This window comes from Salvia miltiorrhiza, unplaced genomic scaffold (genome assembly GCF_028751815.1).
Source record: "Salvia miltiorrhiza cultivar Shanhuang (shh) unplaced genomic scaffold, IMPLAD_Smil_shh original_scaffold_233, whole genome shotgun sequence".
Classification (NCBI taxonomy): domain Eukaryota; kingdom Viridiplantae; phylum Streptophyta; class Magnoliopsida; order Lamiales; family Lamiaceae; genus Salvia; species Salvia miltiorrhiza.
In genome coordinates, this window is record NW_026651507.1 from 296,419 (window position 1) to 318,886 (window position 22,468).

The 22,468-nt window shown below is 41.2% G+C and overlaps 2 protein-coding genes and 1 pseudogene across 2 annotated transcripts; 1 reads left to right on the forward strand and 2 right to left on the reverse strand.

Annotated features, from left to right (window-relative positions):
- Positions 1 to 2,242: 2,242 nt before the first annotated feature.
- On the reverse strand, positions 2,243 to 2,644 carry LOC131003602 (uncharacterized). Its single transcript, XM_057930132.1, has one exon. It carries the CDS (start codon positions 2,642 to 2,644, stop codon positions 2,243 to 2,245), a length of 402 nt encoding a protein of 133 aa, XP_057786115.1.
- A 4,978-nt stretch (positions 2,645 to 7,622) lies between these two features.
- Positions 7,623 to 9,761, forward strand: LOC131003616 (pentatricopeptide repeat-containing protein At5g39980, chloroplastic-like). The gene has a single exon (XM_057930151.1). The coding sequence runs from the start codon at positions 7,657 to 7,659 to the stop codon at positions 9,646 to 9,648; it is 1,992 nt and encodes a 663-aa protein (XP_057786134.1). The 5' UTR covers positions 7,623 to 7,656; the 3' UTR covers positions 9,649 to 9,761.
- A 9,979-nt stretch (positions 9,762 to 19,740) lies between these two features.
- LOC131003603 (uncharacterized) lies at positions 19,741 to 21,496 on the reverse strand (annotated as a pseudogene).
- Positions 21,497 to 22,468: the final 972 nt, after the last annotated feature.

The window sequence follows — 22,468 nt, forward strand, 5'->3', positions numbered from 1 at the left end:
TTACTTGTTCCAACTCACTCACTTCATGTAGCACTTGTTCAGAGGTAGAGGCTTCTGTGTCATGGGGAATTGACTCTCATAATTTGAGCTTGATGAATTGTTGGAGGAGGAATCTGAAGAGGGACTAGGGTCTTCAGCATCTTCGTCAACTATCGTCTTCCCTTTGTCGATTTACTTGTCTTCATCTTCATCGGAGAATATTGGGAGTGTTGAAGAACTGCAAGGGTTAGTTTCCATAACAAAGGAAGAAAAACATATAGGAAACATTTAGTACGTAGAATAAGAAAAGTTTTAAAACCCTCTTGAAAAGGATCTAGTTTAGTAGAACTGGGTCAAAGCAGTTTGTTCTTGCGAACAACTTGCTCTGATACCAATTGTTGGGTCCTGGATGGTCACTGAACATGTGTATGGGGGGAGAGAGAATACACCTGTGGGGTAATTCTTGCGAAAACTGAAGTTTGAACAGATAAGGGAACTTAACTGATACTGAAAACCTTTGGATAAGAATATCAATTGAAAGTTTCAGTTAAGTCACAAACAGTTTTCTGTTGAAGAGAGGCTAGCGACTGATACTGATAAAACTATCAGTGGATGACTTCAGTAAACAGAATCAGTCAGATTACTTCAGTCCAGATAAGGCTTCAGTCGAGTTTGAACGTAAATAGAGAAATGTTATGAATCTTACTGATTATCCGAAGATTTATCAGTTAAACTAATAACATTAGCACCGAAAAATAACCTTAATTCAAATAGCCTTTAGAAAGTTTGTCACTTAAAGAAATCCTTAGTTTCTCTTTTCAGTTAGTTAGTTTCAGTAGTAAATAATTTTAGCGCAAGTAAAGAATAACTGAAAGCAGATAAAGAACACAAGGATTTTTAAGTGGTTCAGAAAACAAGTTGCTACATCTACGGCCAGATGATCAGTCTGACAAACACTCTGGGCTTGTGCTTACGGGTGCACAACAAACCTTAAACTGAAAATCAAATTTCCAGCACCAACATACTGGGTTGAATTTCTCGCTCTTTCTTAGCACGCTAAGACACAAATGCCTTTGCCAGCGGGTGGCTAAGAACTCTAGAGTCAGAACACCGGTTTGAACTCCTCTCTACTCAAACTCTCTTTTCGCTCGGTTGAAAAGGGTTCGAAATACCAACTAGATTACAGGGAACAAGCTCTCTGTAATCGGAAGCTTAGGCTTTGGATAAAATAAAGATTTTCCTAAGGTACTAAGAGAATGTATGAAATCAGTAAACTAATTTTGGCTTTGGGAATTATCTTTTTCGATTCAAACTTTTGAAGGCGGTGAAAGGCTGAGTTGCAAATTTGGCAGAGGTTTAGCTTGTGCATTTGAATCGGTAAAGATTGCAGTGTTCCTCGAGCTCTATTTATAGGTGAAATCTTGAATAGATCCGTTGGCTGAGATGGTCTTCAAGAATCCGTTCGTTATGAGTGTAATTTGAATTTGGCTGAGGCTACAATCCTCGAGGTTTCTTATTTGGTGAAGAACGGAGTCTCGGGTACAGCAGGTAGGGCGCCTCTGAAAAACTTGCACCAAAAATGAATACTCTGCAGAGAAAGGACGATCTTCAATATCTCTGCATTTAATGTGGCTGTACTTGAAATTACGTGGCTTCCTTTTAACTTAGAACTTCAGTCTGAGGAAGAATGTCAACTGATACTTGACTTGAGTATCAGTCCGCTAATTCCACGTGGCCAACATTAATACTTCAGTCATAACTGATACTTCAGTGAGACTCTCGTCCAGTCAATACTTCAGTATTTGACTTTATCTTTCACAGCTATCTTCAGTTGAGGTCTTTAGTCTTCAGCAGTCTAACTAGAAAACATGAACTCTAACACTTGAGTTCGAAAGCTTCTAGTATATTACAAGAAGAACTAAAAGTTTTGGTATAATCAAAACTAGGGATATGATATTTCATTATGTTCCCAACACATTAGTTTATAGCATAATTCAAAATAATATAAAAAATACATTGAATTTTTTGATGCATTCTTTCCTTCCTATATTTTAGTATCTATATTTCCATTTTAGTTTGTTCCTTAATTTAGTATCATTTTTTAAAAAGTAAATTACTTCACACAACTCTATAAAATATGAGTCACTTATTCTAGTGTCTACTTTAATCACTTTCAAACAACGGCCGTTTTTTTTATCGTTAAAGCCGCAATTTCTTGTAGTGTCTACTTTTTTTTTTTTGAGGAAAAGCAGTATTGATATTACTAGCTTGAAAACGAGTTCAACAAAAAAGGAAACACCTCAACAGAGGAAGGAGCTAAACGATTACATAAAGCATATTTGGCGAGGCAATCGGCATCTTCATTCCCTTCTCTAGACGTCCAGCTGAAAGAACACCGTTGTAACGCCATGGCAGCAGACCAAATTATGTCAAGAGTGGTTCCCAGATAAGATGGATCAGATTTTTTGTTCACTAAACTCCAGTAGAGACGTTGGCAGTCCATTTCAATAATCACGTCCGATAAGCCTTTCTCAGTGCAGAGGCGAACACCTTCCAACACAGCAGTAGCTTCCCCCTCCATCACCGAGACTGCTCCCGGCCTAAACCCGTAACAGCATCCCGCTTTCTTTCCCTCAGCATCAGAAATCACCACCCCAAAAGCCATTCCCACTCCAGAGGCAAAAGCCGCATCACACCGGATTTTGAATTGACCTCGTCTACTGCACTCTATTTGACAAGGGGAGTTTTGAACATTAGGAATGCTTATTGGTTTTGCCTAGACAGCTCTGTATGCAATCTGGAAGCACTCAATGGGGGCAATAATTTCATCTTGGAATAAGAGTAAGTTTCTAGCATACCAAACTGACCACAGGAGAGTAGCAAACAGGTTGTGAACTTCTGTCTGAGGGATTTGTCTGATCTTCTCGAACCAAGAGGGGATATTGCAAAGTTCCTCACCTCCAAGAGGTCTCAAGCGTAGCGGCGAAGAAGCCCAAAATAAAGCAGACCATTGACAATCCCGCAGAGCATGTTCCGCCGTCTCCTCAAACTGACCGCACCTTCTACACATGGGATCAACATCAATGGATCGTCCTTTAAGACTCAAAGCAGTCGGTAATGAAGAAGAAAGACATCGCCAGAGGAACAGTTTGACTTTAGGAATGACATCAAGGCCCCAAATCCATTTCCAGAGATGATCCTCCATCGAAGAGGTTGAAGCCTCTCCTCTACGTCTATTGGAGAGAGCAAGGAAATAACCGGATTTAACTATGAAAACATTCCCTTTATCATGGGGCCAGAAAGGCCTGTCCACTTCCGTCCGATTTCCATGAAAACAATCAGTAAATTTCCACCACTCCGTAAGAGGAAGTACCTCTTGAACTTTTTCCAGATCCCACATCTCTCCATCTTCCAAGAAGAGATCCGACACCTTCATGGTCCTGAGATTCTCCCCAACCCGAGCAACATGAAACCTCCCTTCCCCATCAGGCAACCAAGCATCATGACCAATGCGGATACGAGAACCATCACCAATCTTCCACGCCACTCCCTCGTTCAGGAGATCCCTACCTGCTAGCAAGCTAGTCCAAATGTAAGAAGGATTATGGGCTTTACTAGCAAGGAGGATGTCTGTCCGAGGAAAGTACCTCGCTTTAAGAGAACGTGCTAACAAGGAAGAATCATTCTGAATAATTCGCCAAACCTGCTTTGCCAACAAAGCTCGGTTAAAGAGACTCAAATCCCTGAATCCGAGTCCCCCTTCGTTCTTTGGCACGCACAAACTCTTCCAACTCTTCCAATGAATGCGGCGTTCTTCCTGTTTTTGGCCCCAAAAGAAGCGTGCCGCGATGCCATTAAGATTTTGGCAAATCTGCTCCGGGATCACAAAGCAACTCATAAGATATGACGGGATAGCTTGAAGGATTGCTTTGATAAGAACAACTTTCCCTGCGCCCGACAAAAACCGTCTCTTCCAATCCTTTGATTTTTTCCTAGTCCGATCAACCAACATTTGGAAAATCTCGGTCTTCGAGCGTCCCACAGTGTTTGGAATACCCAAATATCTACCTCCTTGCTCCATATACTGCACCCCAAGCAAACCCGCAAGCTCACCACGTAACTCCACACCAACTCCGCTGCTAAAAGAAATGGAGGATTTCTCAAGGTTAACTTTTTGCCCTGACACATGCTCGTAGTCACCGATAATATCACGAATCCTTCTAATTTCATCCGCGTTGGCCCTTCCGAAAATGATGCAGTCGTCGGCGAAAAGCAAATGACTGACTCTGGGGGCAGAGCGGCAGATACGAGCCCCGTGTATCATATTTTGAGTCTCTGCCCTTCTGAGTAAGCTGGAGAGAGCTTCTGCATAAAAGAGAAAAAGAAACGGAGATAGGGGATCTCCCTGCCTTAAGCCACGTCCCGGCTCAAACTGGTCACCTGGAAAACCGTTAACCAAAACACGAAAAGAGATAGTGGAGACGCATCTCATAATCAAGTCAACCACCGAAAAATGAAAACCCAACCTCCGCATCATAGACTCGAGGAAACTCCACTCAACCCTATCGTAAGCTTTGGCCATGTCAAGTTTAAAAGCAAACACACCATGAGCCTTAGCTTTATTAAGCTTCATCATATGAAAAATTTCAAAGGCTAACAGAGCATTATCAGTTATATGACGACCTGGCACGAAAGCGGATTGACTCTCATTGATGATAGAGGGTAACACAATCTTTAATCTATTCGTGATGACTTTAGAGACAATTTTGTAAATCACATTACATAAACTAATAGGCCGAAAATCAGAGGGAAGTGAACACTTCTTTTTCTTTGGGATAAGACAGATATAGGTAGAATTGATAGGTCGAGGACACGCACCCTCATTAAGAATACTAAGAATCATAGGCACGATATCAAACTTCACAGTAGCCCAGCAAGAGGAATAAAAGATGACAGGAATACCGTCGGGCCCGGGGGCCTTGAGAGGGGGCATCTATTTGAGAGCTTGGACTACTTCCTCGTGGGTGTAGGTGGCAGTTAAGACCTCGTTCATATCGTCAGTGACCATGGGTTCGATAGAACGGAGCACCTCAGCAGGGTTATGAAAATCACCAGCCGTAAAGAGAGTCTAAAAATGCTCTTTAAAAACCTCGTCCATCTCTTGGTTCTTTCTTGTCACTAAACCATCTGCCCTCGTGATCTCTCGTATGTTATTTCTCTTATTCCTCCCCCCAGCCATTCTATGAAAAAACCCCGTATTTCGATCTCCTTCTGCCATCTAGTCCGCTCGAGATCTCTGCTTCCACATTATCTCCTCCTTTTGTAACAAATCATCAAGTTCATTCTCAAGGGCCTGTTGTTGTTCTTTTGTGAACGGGTCTCTCGAAGGTTTCTGCATGTCCGCCAACTCCTTACGAATTTTTTCACACCTTTTTTTCACGTGCCCAAATTCACATTTTTCCCAAAGTTTTAATTCCGGACCCATATCAGCTAACTTTTTTTGAACTCCACTGACCGAAGGCGTATCTCCATATGCCTCCCAAAGTTGCCTACACTTATTTTTACAACCCTCTTCCTTTAGCCACATCGCCTCAAAACGAAAAGGTTTTGGGCGATTTTGAGTTTCCTCGCTTGAACTTTCCAAAGTGAGGAGTAGAGGGCAGTGATCACTGGATTTACGGAGCAGATGAATAACTTCAAAACCAGGGAATGAATCCATCCATTGCATGCTGCCCAAGATGCGATCTAGTCGTTCCATAATATTTTGGTTGCCACTCTGGTTGTTATTCCAAGTGAAAGTGTCTCGAGTAAAACCTAGATTCGTAAGCCCACAGTCATCTGCCACCTCTCGGAAAGCCTGGAGACGAGAGTCAGATTTGGATTGTCCGCCCACCTTCTCGAAGTGATACATTGTTTCGTTAAAATCTCCCCCACAAATCCATTTTTCAGTCACGAAAGGAAGAATAGATCTCATAAGGGACCAAGTGAGATGGTGATCCTAAGTTTTGCTCCACCCATACAATCCGCAGAAGTCCCACTCCGGATGCAAATTATCATTCACTGAAGCCAAGATGTGATTGTTGGAGGAGGACTTAAGCGAGATTTGAACATCATCAGCCCATAACAAGCAAAGACCTCCACTACGACCCCTCTCTGAGCAGACACAATCAACAGCCACAAAATTACTAAAACCAACTTTCGCCAGAATTCGGTTCCATTCATTAGTAATAAGTTTGGTTTCCATAAGGAAAACCAAATCGGGGCGCTTCTGTTTGGTAAGCCAAACTAACTGACGAATTATCGCTGGGTTCCCAAGCCCCCGACAATTCCAAATCAAGCAACTCATTGTGCTCGGCGGGATTGCTCCGTAGCAATCTCCGCCGCTGATGCATTTTTGGGAGTTTCATCATTAATAACCGCACATTTGAGCCTTTTTTGAACGAGCTCAACTGCACCATCATTAAAAGGATCCACGACACTCTTCTCCTCGCACGAGTGCCGCTTTAGGGAAGTAACTTTTGGGTTTTTTGGGAGGTTAGGGATTTTCTGGTTAAGTTTTTGGTTTGGAGATCGGGTATGGCGGGACCATTTTTTTTGGGTGATGTTTGGTTTTATTTGGAGGATATCAAGGAGTTTAGAGGTTGGAGTGAAGGGAGCTGCACTGCATTCTTGATCATGGAAGAGTGTACCGGATTGTGGCTTAAGGGTGGATTTGGAGGAGTTTTCAGCTGATAAATCAAGCTGGGGGTGATTATTATTTCACTCAAAACACATTCAATAATTTTATTAAAACTCGTGTAATTCTCAAATGAATACTAAGGAACTAAATTGAGATTGTAATACGATATAAAATTTAATGTTTTGGAGCGTACGTGAGATAAAAAAAATAATAATAATAAACTTTATGTAATTCTTTCTCTAATCATCAAATCAACTTTGGATGAGTTATGCCGTCTTTTAATTAATCAAACATGCATTTGACTAAAACTATAAACTAAATAATAATAATAAAAAAATTATACTACTATTATATCTACAATTTTAATAAATTCAAGGGATAATTGCGTGAAAATATACAAACTTTGCCAAAAATTCATATTTGACGCGAAGTTAGGATTTTACATTTTAATACACCAACTTTCGTTGTTGTCCAAATTTGACACGACTTAATTCTTAAAAATTTAAAAAACAACCCCTTTTTTGTAAATAATTATACAAAGACCCACTTATGTTATTATTTGGGACATTTAAACCAAAACAAGACATTTCCTTATGATATTTTCTTTTAATCTTTGATCTGCGCCTAAAATGGTTTAAAATAAAACATCATAAGGAAATATCTTGTTTTGGTTTAAATGTCCCAAATTATAACATAAGTGGGTCTTTGTATAATTATTTACAAAAATGGGTTGTTTTTTGAATTTTTAAGAATTAAGTCGTATCAAATTTGGACAACAACAAAAGTTGGTGTATTAAAATGTAAAATTCTAACTTCGCGTCAAATATGGATTTTTGACAAAGTTTGTGTATTTAGGTGCAATTTTCCCTAAATTCAAACTAAAAAATCTCCATGAAATTCAAATTGGGCTATTTTTTTTTTATTCTAATAATAACTCAAATTATGAATTGGAATATCCATGAAACCTGTCATTTCCACCACTATCGCGTAGATGACAGATGACTTTAGCTATTCTCATGCACACACCATTTCCCGCTCAATCTCCGCCGCTCCCACGCGCCACCGCCATCCTCCTCCTCTCCGGCAATGTCAAGACACACCAAACCCACTTCGCAATCCTCGCATTCTCCTCGCCGGGGAATCACATCTGGCGCCGACACCCGCCCCCCGCCAGCGCCGCCGCTCCGCTCCCGCCCCACCGCCGGCGGCACAGCTCCGCCTTCCTGGACCACAGCGTGGACATGGACGAGCTCCTCTCCTCAATCCACAGCACCTCCGACGAGCACCAGCTCTTCGCCCTAATGTCCCCCTACAAGGACCGCAGCCTCTCCACCCGCTTCATGGTCTCCCTCCTCTCCCGCGAGCCCGACTGGCGGCGCTCCCTCGCCCTCCTCGACTGGATGAACGACGAGGCCCGCTACACGCCCTCCGTCTTCGCCTATAACGTCGCGCTCCGCAACGTCCTCCGCGCCAAGCAGTGGGACGTCGCCCACGGCCTGTTCGACGAAATGCGCCACCGAGCCCTCTCCCCCGATAGGTACACTTATTCCACTCTCATCACTCAATTCGGAAAAGAGGGCCTCTTCAACGACGCACTATCGTGGCTTCAGAAGATGGAGCACGATCGCATCCCCGGGGATTTGGTCTTGTACAGCAATTTGATTGAGTTGTCGCGCAAGCTCTGTGATTACTCCAAGGCGATCTCAATTTTTACCAGATTGAAGAAATCGGGCATCACGCCTGATCTCGTAGCCTACAATTCCATGATCAATGTTTACGGGAAGGCGAAGCTTTTCCGCGAGGCGAGGGCCTTGATCGATGAGATGAGGCAGGCGGAAGTGATGCCGGATACAGTCAGTTACTCGACGCTTCTAACAATGTACGTTGAGAATCACAAGTTTCTTGAAGCTCTCTCCATGTTCTCCGAGATGAGGGAATCCGATTGCTCGCTTGATATAACCTCGTGTAACATAATGATCGACGTCTATGGGCAGCTAGACATGGCGAAGGAGGCGGATAAGCTGTTTTGGAGCATGAGGAAGCTCGGGATTGAGCCGAATGTGGTCAGCTACAACACTCTCTTGAGAGTCTACGGCGATGCTGAGCTGTTTGGCGAGGCCATACATTTGTTTAGGCTGATGCAGAGGAAGGGGATCGATCAGAATGTTGTGACGTACAACACTATGATCATGATCTATGGCAAGACGATGGAGCACGAGAAGGCCAATAACCTCATTCAAGAGATGCAGAGCAGAGGCATTGAGCCGAACGCTATCACTTATTCCACCATAATCTCGATTTGGGGGAAGGCCGGGAAGCTAGACCGTGCTGCCATTCTGTTTCAGAAGCTCCGGAGCTCGGGTGTTGTGATTGATCAAGTTCTTTACCAGACTATGATTGTGGCATACGAGAGGGCCGGTTTGGTTGGGCACGCCAAGCGCCTCCTGCACGAGCTGAGAAGGCCGGACAACATCCCTAGGGAGACGGCCATCCACATCCTAGCTGGAGCCGGGCGGATTGAGGAGGCCACGTGGGTGTTCAGGCAGGCGGCCGAGGCAGGGGAGATCAAGGATATCGCAGTGTTCGAGCGGATGATGAGGCTGTTGTCGAAACACAAGAAGTATGGGAATGTGGTTGAGGTGTTTGAGAGGATGAGGGAAGTTGGGTACTTCCCGGATTCCACGGCGATAGGGCTGGTGGTGAACGCGTACGGGAAGATGCAGGAGGTGGAGAGGGCGGATGGGGTGTACGCGGAGATGCAGGAGGAGGGGTGCGTGTTCTCGGATGAGGTGCACTTTCAGATGATGAGCCTGTACGGGGCGAGGAGGGAGTTTGCGAGGGTGGAGGCGTTGTTCGAGAGGCTGCTGAGGGATCCCAATGTGAATAAGAAGGATCTGCATCTGCTTGTTGCTGCCATTTATGACAGAGCCAATAGATTGAACGATGCAGCCAGGATTATGAACCAGATGAGTGATAGAGGGATCATGTAGTTTTGCTTTGGTGCATATGTGTTTGTAGATATTGTTTGTTTTCATGTGTATGTGTTGCTCTCTGCAACTTGTACTTAGATTTTTTTTGTCAATCCAAATTTGAGTTTCAGAAATTGAGCCTATGTGATCATATGTGTTGCTCCTTCCATTCCACAAATGTGTGCAAATCTAGTTATTTTTGTTAGTCTCATAAAAATGTGCAACTTCTATTCTTAGACACTATAAGAGCATCTATAGTGGAGAGTCAAAGTGGGTTCTTAAAAGTGATCCCCACCATTTAAGAGCCCACTCCCCATAATAAGAGAGCCTTCATCTTGACTGTTACATTTAATTTTTAATTTTATATTTAATTTTAATGTTGCCGTTTAACGGCTATTTTGAAGCATGAATTATTTATAGAGGTAAACGTGAAAAAAAGGATACTGCCATTCAACTGCTATGTTAAAAAAAAACACGGCCCAACCAAAAAGCATTGGGCACTGGGAGCGAAGAAGCGGGGCTGGATTATTATTAAAATATTATGACTTCACACCACGATGACTTAGGCGATGAGCATGATAAAGAAGAGTATAATGAGGAAGGGGACAAACCCGAATCCTCAATAAATCCCCAAAAACGTAAGAATCGACGACCACCACGGCCGGAGGATAACGAGGAATATGAAGAAGTATCGCCCCGTCCAGTTAGTATACATCCATACCAATTTAAATTTTCGAATAATGATGAGCAAAATGATAATATTACATGATAAGTTGTTAGTTTTTGTAGAAATTTCTTCAGTTGTAAGTTTGGATTGAAACCGTGCACGGTTTGCATGATTTGTGTACATTGTTTCTGTTTGCACGATTGAAACCATCCATAGTTTGCACGGTCTCTCTGCACGGATTCAAACCGTGTACAGACCACGGTTGTAATTGTGCACTGGCCACTGTGGTAACTATGTACATCTATGCACGGTCATGTACACGATTCTGTACACGGTTGTAACCGTGCACGGTTTCCGTACATGGTTACATTATCGTGTACAGAAGAAATTTTTAATATTTTGTTGAATTTGATTCGGCTTTTGTTAGTGTTTTAACTCGAATATTTCTTTCAATATTATAGGCTCGTTACACATGGTTGAGGCCATTCGTGCAAAACTTTCCTGGACGTATAAACCACTACGTTCTCATGGAAATATTGGCAGAGGTGAAAAAAAGATTGTCTGAGCATGATTGTCTGGAAGAGTTCAAATGAGGTTTCTTCGGACATTTACTTAGTCTTAGAAGATGGGATAGGGCTAATACATCTACACATCATCTTTTGGCTAGAGAGTTATACGATGATTGTTTCTCACTGTGGGAAGTGGTTCAATATTAGTGGGATTGAGATAAAGTTTGGCATAAAAGAATTTTGTATGGTTACAGGACTACACTTTGGGCCTGAGGATAACTTTGATCCGAATAAGCCGCATAACATTTCACGTGGGAGTCTATATCAGAGACTGTTTAGGGAAAGACAAACTAGGGTTACAGATTTGCGTTCCCTATTCAAAACTAATGGACTAGGCAATAACTCCACTGACTATTTGAAGGTGGCGAACATATTAGTGGCAATTACATCGTCATGTGCCGAGATAAGCCCTATGTGGAGGATTGGGCATGGGCATTGGTAGAATCCATCTCCATCCGCGAGGTCATAAGTTATCTCTTGCCTTATCTATAGATAATAATGAATCGGATCGACTCGACTGATATGATAGATGGAATGGTAGTTTGTGTTATGATTTAGTTAGGACCTTGTCTCCCTTTCGTTATCTTCCGCTCTCCTTCCTTGTATAGGTTGGGAAAGGGCCGGGTGGATTACCTTTGGGACCTAAGCCGAAGATCTCGGTGGTCTTGTGAGTGGTTGATAAACTGTGATTGCAGTTTTCTTTAGAAAGTCTCATAGCTGTGAGGCTATGTTTAAAGAAAACATTAATGTATTGTACATAATCAAGAACATAATATTAATAACGTTAATAGTCCTAGTATTAATATACTTAATGAGTGGTTTGAATATTTCGATGCTTAAAAATTGAAATCTGCATGCTTGGATGTCCCTTCCAAGACCTAATCCAATTGTGCTTTTTAAAAATAAGTATATGAAAACATTCCAAAACTATGGCAAATTTCTTAATAAGCTAGTATTGACTAACAACTTTTCAAGATTAGTATTGAACTGGAATTTCTTCCATTATGATTTTCTTAGACAATATGCCAATCTTCATCACTAAAATCTTCCTTCAATTTCTCACAATCCTCATCCGGCTCAACTTCTAGCTCATCTGACTCAACTTCTAGCTTTTCTTGATTTGCTTTTACATCACAAATTGAACTTGATTCAGAATTACTTTTATAGTCTGGCAAATTCTCACCCGACTCAACTTCTAGCTTTTCTTTATTTGCTTTTACATCACAAATTGAACTTAATTCAGAACTACTTTTATAGTCCGACAAATCTTGAATTGAATCTGAAAGACGATTGAAAATATATGGGAAAAAATATATTTAAACTTTCAGTGAATTGAATGTGACATATATATAGTCGGTAACTGACTCAACCTAAACACCTCTAAGTTGACTTGCAATAGAACAAGGACATCCTATCGATGGTAAGTTAACCCAGTGTCATCTCTCAAGGAAAGTCTTTAAGGGCTTTTAATAGTATCGTAAGAAAAAGCAATAAAAGAAAGCAGTAAAGGTTTTAATTTAAAAACGTAACTTAAACTTAAACGTAAATTGAACTTAAACTTAACCTAGACAATAATTTAAACAACTCGAATTAAACCTAACTTAAGAAATTAAAGACTTGTAAATTTAGAGACTTCTAATCTAGGCGTGAAACTAAAGTGCATAATTTAAATTGCATAATTGAAAAGAAAGCATAAACGAAAAATGTAAACATGATTAAACGAAAGTAAATTGAATTTAAATACGAAATACCGTAATTGTCTTGAACGTATAATCGTGTCACTCGATCACAATCCAAGAACTAAACTAAAAACGAAATTAAAATCTAACTTAGAATACTAAAAACCTTGAACTAAGAAAGCAATGAAATTCCTAAGCTTTTGATGCCAACAAATCGCAAGGTGGCGTCTAAAACTAGGGCAAAAGATTGATTATACAATGAAAACTATGGCCCTATTTATAGACTTCAACTCCTTCTGGATCACCATGGAAATTACCATGCAAAGTCGGACTCTAAAAGGAATAGAATTGTAGATGATAAGGTAACTCCAGCTATGACGCGCTCAGCAAGTAATCTCCACTCGGGCGGAAATCGCGGCTCTCGCCAGAGGAATGGTTATCGCCAGAGGAACGGATGACTTCTCTGATCTTGTCAGCGGAATGGGTTCCGCTCTGGTATTGATTCCTCTGACGTATCTCTACCCTCTGGCATATTGACTCCTCTGGCGCCTTGATTCCTCTGGCGCTTCCTCCGCTCTGGCGGGTGATTTCTCTGGCATGTCCACGCTCGCCTCGATTCCTCTGACGGTCGACTCCTCTGGCGCTTTTCTCTGACTTAGTGAGTTCTCTGCTCTGTCTGAGACGATTTCTCTGCTCTGGTCTGGTCTGGCCTAAAAATGCCATTTTTAGCCAAAAATCCCCAAAATTATACTCTTCCACCTTTAAAACCTAAATCTCCTGAAAAGCATCAAATACACCCTAAAACGGACCAATTTCCAGAAGATTTATCTTACAATGAGCACATTCAAACCCCTAAAATTAGAACAATTAAGCATAAATCAACCCCCCCACACTTAGCCTTTTGCTTGTCCTCAAGCAAAATCCGTATGAATCATAGGAAGAGATTGATTTCAACAATGCTAATTTCCATCTAAACATTCACAAAGTCAATTCAAAATTTTACAATCAACACCCATCTCTCGATCATGCAAGTACCTCAAAGTTTGAGAAGCAACAAAAGAGTAATGCAAGTAATTCGATCAGACCCAATTCTCCGCTAGAAGTGAATTCACTAATGTGATCGCCTTTATAATCAATATCACCATTTTTCCACACTTTGTGCTTAAGATTTTCGACAGTTGGGCCATAATTCATGAAATAAAACCATTTGGATGTGATCCAAAGTCTTTTCACGTGGTTTCCCATGCTCATAGTTAGACTAGAGGAACAGAGACTCAGAGCTATCACATTTCAGAACAGGCCAGATGTTTCAGAGCTGGCAATTTTGAAGTTGGCAATTCGTCCAACATTTTTCACATTTCACAGATAAGATACGATCGTAGGCAATCACAATGACAACACTCCTTCTAGCATCTACCGGACAAATCACGTTTTACTAACTTACAATCATGTTGCAACAAAACTCATAATTCATTGCACAAACAAGAAACATATATCAAGAGTAAAACAAGAATAACCACCATTCATTCACAAACCCGAAATTCGCATCGAAAACCATCTACTCTTCCACAAATTCATAAAAATTAGCAAGATTCGAGACCAAAAACTAAGCATAGAAAGACTAATCTCGCCCATTTGAAAATATAAGCACAACAAAACACCCCCCCACACTTAAAGCATGCCATGTCCTCAGGGCACAAAAAGAAATAAGAAGAGTTGATGATACGTCCCTGATTATCGGCATTGAGACACTGAAGCATCGTGCGAGGTGGTGAGATGGGGATTCGCTGGCTGTGGCAGAGCGGAGTGTTGCAGCGGGGAGAAGGGCAGTGGTGGTGAAGTGCAGTGCGGAAAGGTGCAGCGGTGGTGGCAGCAGCGCTGGTGGCTGTATGAGAATTTCAGCGCTGAAAAAAAAAATGCTCACCAAGCATCATAGTATCCGCAAAGCAACCAAAACTTAGGAAAGACACGAAACACCCAACTAAAAACAAAGAAAAACAAAAACTAAAAACAAACCAACGGTGGGTTGCCTCCCACCAAGCGCTAGAGTTAGAGTCTCCAGCCCGACTTCAGATCTGAACTTCAGCAAGGGTTGTGCAGAGCTTGAGACTCCACTTCCATAATCTGACTCTGGTGCTCGTAGTATGGTTTCACTCGATGGCCATTCACTCTGAAACTCTCCTTCGTGTTTTCATTGAATAGCTCAACGGCACCATGCTCAAACACTTCCTTAAGTAAAAACGGACCACTCCATCGAGATTTCAGCTTACCCGGGAACAACTTCAGTCGAGAATTGAATAAGAGCACCTTCATCCCGGGGCAAAGCTTCTTATGGCAGATACGGCGGTCATGGAGTCGCTTCACTTTGTCCTTGAAGATCCTCGCATTCTCATATGCCTCATTGCGTAGCTCATCTAACTCCTCCATTTGCAGTGTGCGCTGCTTCACGGCAGAGTCCAAGTCATAGTTGGCAGCTTTGATCGCCCAATAAGCTTTGTGCTCTATCTCCACCGGCAGATGGCAAGCCTTGCCGTATACTAAACGGTATGGACTCATTCCAAGCACGCCCTTGAAGGCAGTTCGGTATGCCCAGAGAGCGTCATTCAACTTTGCGGACCAGTCCTTGCGCGAGGGCTGCACCGTTTTCTCCAAAATCCCCTTGATTTGCCGATTGCTCGTCTCGGCTTGTCCAGAGGTTTGTGGATGATATGGTGTTGCAACCTTGTGCGTGATCCCATTATTCTTCATGAGCTTTGCAAACAACTTATTGCAGAAGTGCTTGCCTCCATCGCTAATGATAGCTCTAGGAAATCCGAATCTAGAAAGAATGTTCTCTTGCACAAACTTAAGTACCACATTAGCATCACATGTCCGCGTGGGGATAGCCTCAACCCATTTGGACACGTAATCTACAGCAAGTAGAATATATTGAAACCCATGCGAAGTAGGAAATGGCCCCATGAAATCAATGCCCCACACGTCGAAAATTTCGACAATTAAAATGCTTTGGAGGGGCATCTCATTCCTGCGGCCAATATTTCCTACTCTCTGACACCGATCGCAAGCAAGAGTGAATGTGTGTGCATCTTTGAAAATGGAAGGCCAAAACAAACCAGATTGAAGAATTTTATGTGCTGTTTTCTGCCCCCCAAAGTGTCCACCACAATGATCCTCATGGCACATTTTTAACACTTGTTGTTGCTCCTCTGTCGGCACACACCGTCGAATGACATCATCCTTTCCAAGCTTGAAAAGGTGAGGAATCTCCCAATAATAGTGTCTGCATTGAGCTAAAAATCTCTTTCTTTCCTGCGATGTCAGCTCAGGCCGTAGAATACCACAAACTAAGTAATTGACAATATCTGCATACCAGGGCTCGGAACTCGCAGGATTGCTCTGAACAGCGCTGAGTTCGGCAGAGCTGGTCAGAGTAGAGTTGGCTTCGATTCTGCGCTGGAGATGTCGGCTCCTCTGCTCTGGTACCGACTCCTCTGCTCTGGCATGGGCAGAGTAGATCTCGGCAGTGCTGCTCTTATCAAGGGTTAATGCATATGTATGCTCAAAAGGAAAATATTCAGGGATGCAATTGAGACTCGATTCTATCAGATTTTTATCCAATCGGGAAAGGTGGTCAGCTACGTGATTCTCGCTCCCTTTCCTATCCCTGATCTCTACATCAAACTCTTGCAACAGTAAGACCCAACGGAAGAGACGAGCTTTAGCCTGAGGTTTAGTCATCAAGTATCGAAGTGCAGCATGGTCACTATGGACAATGACCTTAGACCCAATGATGTATGCTCGAAATTTATCTAAGGCAAAGACCACAGCAAGCATCTCTTTTTCAGTAGTGGTGTAATTTACTTGTGCACTATTCAGAGTTAAACTAGCATAGTAAATCACACGTAACATCTTATCCACACGCTGACCTAGCACCGCTCCTACAGCAGAGTTAGACGCATCACACATAATCTCAAAGGGCAATGACCAATCAGGCGCAATTACAACCGGGGCAGAGCTCAACTTAAGTTTCAATGTTTCAAAGGCATGCATGCAAGAGTCATCGAAATTAAAAGGAACATCCTGAGCTAGCAGTTTGCATAGAGGTTGGCTAATTTTAGAGAAATCTTTAATGAAACGTCGATAAAAACCGGCGTGACCTAAGAAACTCCTAATCCCTTTGACATCAATAGGGGGTGGCAACTTTTGGATTACCTCCACCTTAGCTCTGTCGACCTCTAGTCCATGCTTAGACACCACATGACCCAAGACAATCCCACGAGTAACCATGAAATGACTCTTTTCCCAACTCAAAGTTAGGCCACTTTCAATACACCTTTTCAACACAACATCAATCTTAGTTAAACAATCATGAAAAGACTGCCCAAAAACCGAAAAATCATCCATAAAAACCTCCACGCATTTACCAATCATATCAGAGAATATGGACATCATGCATCGTTGAAAAATCCCGGATGAATTGCAGCGCATCCTCGCTGGGCATCCCGTGGAACACCGGCAGCAGATTCGAATCATTAGGTTTGAGATTGTAGTTTCTCACAGCAGCGGGAAGCACGATTGCCGACATGTTGGTATCTCCAATTACCAGCCTGGTGAAGTCTCCCATATATTCCGTGTTCTTGGCCATCTCCTTTGCAGCTATTCTTCCTGAAAATCCCTTCGCTCGTACTATGCAAAGGAGACACCAATTTGCCTTTAAGACTACGACGTCCCTGCATGCACAATACTGAACAAACGGATTAAACGCACCGAGTGGAAGAAACTTAAAAACAGAAATTAAATAAAGCAAGTAAAAACGACACAACTAAAACGCCTAAAACTTTCCCCGGCAACGGCGCCAAAATTTGACTCAACCTAAACACCTCTAAGTTGACTTGCAATAGAACAAGGACATCCTAGCGATGGTAAGTTAACCCAGTGTCATCTCTCAAGGAAAGTCTTTAAGGGCTTTTAATAGTATCGTAAGAAAAAGCAATAAAAGAAAGCAGTAAAGGTTTTAATTTAAAAACGTAACTTAAACTTAAACGTAAATTGAACTTAAACTTAACCTAGGCAATAATTTAAACAACTCGAATTAAACCTAACTTAAGAAATTAAAGACTTGTAAATTTAGAGACTTCTAATCTAGGCGTGAAACTAAAGTGCATAATTTAAATTGCATAATTGAAAAGAAAGCATAAACGAAAAATGTAAACATGATTAAACGAAAGTAAATTGAATTTAAATACGAAATACCGTAATTGTCTTGAACGTATAATCGTGTCACTCGATCACAATCCAAGAACTAAACTAAAAACGAAATTAAAATCTAACTTAGAATACTAAAAACCTTGAACTAAGAAAGCAATGAAATTCCTAAGCTTTTGATGCCAACAAATCGCAAGGTGGCGTCTAAAACTAGGGCAAAAGATTGATTATACAATGAAAACTATGGCCCTATTTATAGACTTCAACTCCTTCTGGATCACCATGGAAATTACCATGCAAAGCCGGACTCTAAAAGGAATAGAATCGTAGATGATAAGGTAACTCCAGCTATGACGCGCTCAGCAAGTAATCTCCACTCGGGCGGAAATCGCGGCTCTCGCCAGAGGAATGGTTATCGCCAGAGGAACGGATGACTTCTCTGATCTTGTCAGCGGAATGGGTTCCGCTCTGGTATTGATTCCTCTGACGTATCTCTACCCTCTGGCATATTGACTCCTCTGGCGCCTTGATTCCTCTGGCGCCTTGATTCCTCTGGCGCTTCCTCCGCTCTGGCGGGTGATTTCTCTGGCATGTCCACGCTCGCCTCGATTCCTCTGACGATCGACTCCTCTGGCGCTTTTCTCTCCTCTGGCGCTTTTCTCTGACTTAGTGAGTTCTCTGCTCTGTCTGAGACGATTTCTCTGCTCTGGTCTGGTCTGGCCTAAAAACGCCATTTTTAGCCAAAAATCCCCAAAATTATACTCTTCCACCTTTAAAACCTAAATCTCCTGAAAAGCATCAAATACACCCTAAAACGGACCAATTTCCAGAAGATTTATCTTACAATGAGCACATTCAAACCCCTAAAATTAGAACAATTAAGCATAAATCAGTAACAAACATTGCATCATTTATGGCAGTACCAAAGAATACTTACTTGTATAGAAATCAAAATCATCTTGGAGAAAATCCAAAAGTCCAGCTTGCCAATAATCAAACGTGAAATCTGTCAAAAGTAAATTAATGTAAGAATCGTCAAAGTAGAACTATATTAATGTGATCTTCTGGTAAATATAAAGTTTACCTTTTATAGCTCTTTTTATTATCATGTGAAATCTATTTGTGATATAATCATAAAAGAGTGGAGGTTTAGTATGATCACGAGCAACTTTAGCTGGAAGGGTGAATCTCTTTACAAGTGGTTATTTTTTTCAACGTAGTCTCTAAAAGTATGCTGAAAATCCTGATATAATGTCCTAGATATAGAATCCACGTTATCGGTGCCGAAACAAGGAAAAATATTGGGATGATTTAAACTTGCATACCAATTGCGAGATAATTCAGCCTTCAGTTTCTCAGTGGGACGTACACTTCTATTATCCATCTCGTTCACAAAAACATCGACTTCCAACTGCATTTTGCCTTTGTTTGTGCGGCGACTATAGTGGTAAGTACTTTGTAGTTTTCCATTGCTGGGCCCATGTTTTCTGAAGAAGTCTAAAGAAGAGATTCAGCTTCAAAAGAGAGAAAAAAATAAAATGAGTTTGAAATGATAGGAGTTGTGAAGATGTAAGGATAGCTGGTAATGTGTAGAGTTCCTGATGTGTAGAGTCGCTGAGTTTGTTACTTAAAAATGCATTTTATATTTTGTAATTTTCCTTTTCTGCTTTTCATTCCACGTTCCTTCAAATAGGTATTTCCTCCCTGGGTTTTAAAAAGCCCGAGGCGCACAAGGCGCAAACATTCCCCGGAGCCTAGGCGCAGGGCTTTAAGCTCAGGCGCGGGCTTTTCGTAGGCGAGGCGCACTAAAGCCTAAAAAATTCTAATATATTTACCTACAATAAATTTTATACCAAAAACACAAATATTTAACACCACAAATACTTAAACACATAAATACTTAATTTAAAAACACATAAAAATTCAAGACACACAAATACTTAAGTTTTAAACTACACAAGTCTAAAAGTACGATCAAATATCGAATAACTAATCAATAATCATCATCATTAAGTGCATCATCCCCATCTTCGTCATCATCTTTGTCTTCACCAATGTCCTCTTCCATCTCCTTCGCACCCTCATCCCCATCCTCATCTTCATTCTCATCTAAGAGTCTTCTCGTCCTCGAACCCGAAGCAACTACACCCTTTCCTTTATCAACTCTAGATGCATGTCTAGTGCTATAAATAGGGTCATTAGCTCCCGAAGCCTTGCTAACGGCACTCCATGTCAAATTATCATCCTCAAACACAAGATCACCATCTTCATTAGAAGAGTCCCCATCCATATGTCCAAGAAACCATTCATTGCTATCATCAATCTCTTCTAATAAAATAGGATCTATCGTGTCTTTCCTCTTGTATCGCCTTTCCAAACTGCGATTGTACTTCACATAAACCAAGTGATTGAGCCGATCTTGTGCCAATCGGTTTCTCTTCTTGGTATGAAGCTATAAAAATATAAAAGACAATAAGTTAAAATTATAGTTTATGTATTCTAGACTCTAGTGAAAGTAAAATAAAATAATGACTTACATGTTCAAAGACACTCCAATTTCTCTCGCACCCGGTAGCACTACAAGTGAGGCTAAGAACTTTTATCGCAAATGATTTGAGGTTGGGACTTGAAGATCCATAACAAGACCACCAATCCGCTATAGACATTTAAAAAATGAATTGTTGTTAGAATATGAAATGTTAATTATTTGAACACTTAATTAGAAATTTCAAATATTAAATCTTACCCGGTGATTTCATCTTTCTATGTCTAATCGCCATTGCATTGCCAAATAGACCCGTTGCATTTTTGTAGGCATCTAGCTCAGCCATGATCTTGTCTTGTGCTGAATTATCTCGAACTAGCCTTTGAATGCTTTCATACAAGCCATGCTCAATTTCTTGACAACTCACTCCCTCCGGATTATCATAATAGATTTCCGGATTTAGAAAGTATCCGGCCGCATGTAAAGGGCGATGAAGTTGGCAATCCCATCTTTTATCAATTATCCCAAAAGCTTCTTTGTAATGCTCCTCCTTGTGATCAAAACTCTTAGCAATAGCCTCCTTTGCTCTATCCATAGCTTCATAAATGTATCCCATATCCGGTTTTTTATCCCCATCAACCATTCGAAGTACTTTCACAAGAGGACCTACCAACTTAAGAGCATACAACACATTCCTCCAAAATGTCTCTTGCAAAATAAAAGATGTCATCTTCTTCCCCCCCCCCCCGCATCCTTTTGCCACTTTGAAGCAATCCACTCTTCCGAAATGACCATCTTCCTCAAATTATTTTTTTGCTTGTGATATTGTGCAAGAGTGATGAAGGAAGTTGCAAACCTTGTGACCGCCGGTCGATGCAAATTCCTTTGATTGGTGAATCTCCTCATCATGTTCACAACGCCGACATGGTTATATATATAACCATTCATGAAGATCGCCTTCTTAAGGGCATTCTTGATCTTTGGAAGCTTTCCAATATCCTCCAACATCAAGTCCACACAATGTGCGGCACATGGAGTCCAATAAAGATGTGGTCTTTTGGCCATAAGCAATTTCCCTATGAAAAAATGATTAAGCTTTAATCATTAAGTAAAAACAACTTGGAAGTTGGAACTGAAAATTATAAAATTAAAGATGAATAGATGATTTAAACTTCTTACCCGCCTTAACATAGTTAGATGCATTGTCCGTCACCACTTGCACAACATTCATCTCTCCAACTTCCTCGACAATAGAATCAAGCATCAAAAACAAAGTGGTTGAATCTTTCACAACTTCGGAAACTTCCACCGATTTGATGAACACGGACCCTTTTGGAGAGTTGACAAGAAAGTTCACAATATCCTTTTGCACCACCGAATCACGTCATCCATCGGATAAAATAGAACATCCCTTTATGGCCCATTATTTCTTGAACTCCATCACTTTGGTGTTTGTGGCTTCCACTTCCTTTTGAAGAAAAGGAACTCTTAGCTCATACATGCTCGGTGGAACCAACCCCGGACCATATTGTCCAATAGCTTCAACCATTCCTTTGAAGCTATCACTAGTAGCCGGATGGAAGGGAATTGCATTGTCATAAAAGAACCTTGCAATAGCTTCACAAGCTTTATCCCTACATACTTTGTCACTAGCACCAAAAATTCCCTTTCTTTCTTTCCTACCCTTCAATACTTCTTGAGATTGAGAACTAGGTTGCTTAGATGCAAATAAAACATCTAAGGGACCTTTCATTCTTTTTGAAGCCGGTGCCACTTTACTCGTGATGGTGCGTGACGAGCTACCTTCAATTTCCACCTCTTCCTCTTCTTCATCATAATCACCAACATCTTGAGACGGATTTCTAGCAAATTGATTAAGCACTTTACTAGTTGCTTTCTTAATCATATAAGCATTCACTTCCGTCCTTACATGCTCAGGAGCCTTAAGACATTTCTTTGTATTCCTAAAACCTCCCACCAAATGTTGCTTCATTCGATAGGATCCTCCATTTGTGACTTTCCCACAAAAATGACACGTCCATGCAATTTTATTCGAAGGATTGGGCGTCCCATATTTTTTAGTAGGATCATCATGATCATCCTCCGTTGATGATACACGTGACTTATCCGAAGCCATTGAAAGTTAAAACTGAAATTAAAAAAATGAAATTTGTTAAACTATAATATCAAAACTGAAATTACAAAACTAAAATAAAAAAGAACTTAAAAATTTGAA

What these genes read in the sequence shown, in the direction of transcription:
- LOC131003602 (XM_057930132.1), bottom strand. Translation starts at nt 2,644, where the DNA reads ATGGCTTTTGGGGTGGTGATTTCTGATGCTGAGGGAAAGAAAGCGGGA.
- LOC131003616 (XM_057930151.1), top strand. Translation starts at nt 7,657, where the DNA reads ATGACTTTAGCTATTCTCATGCACACACCATTTCCCGCTCAATCTCCG.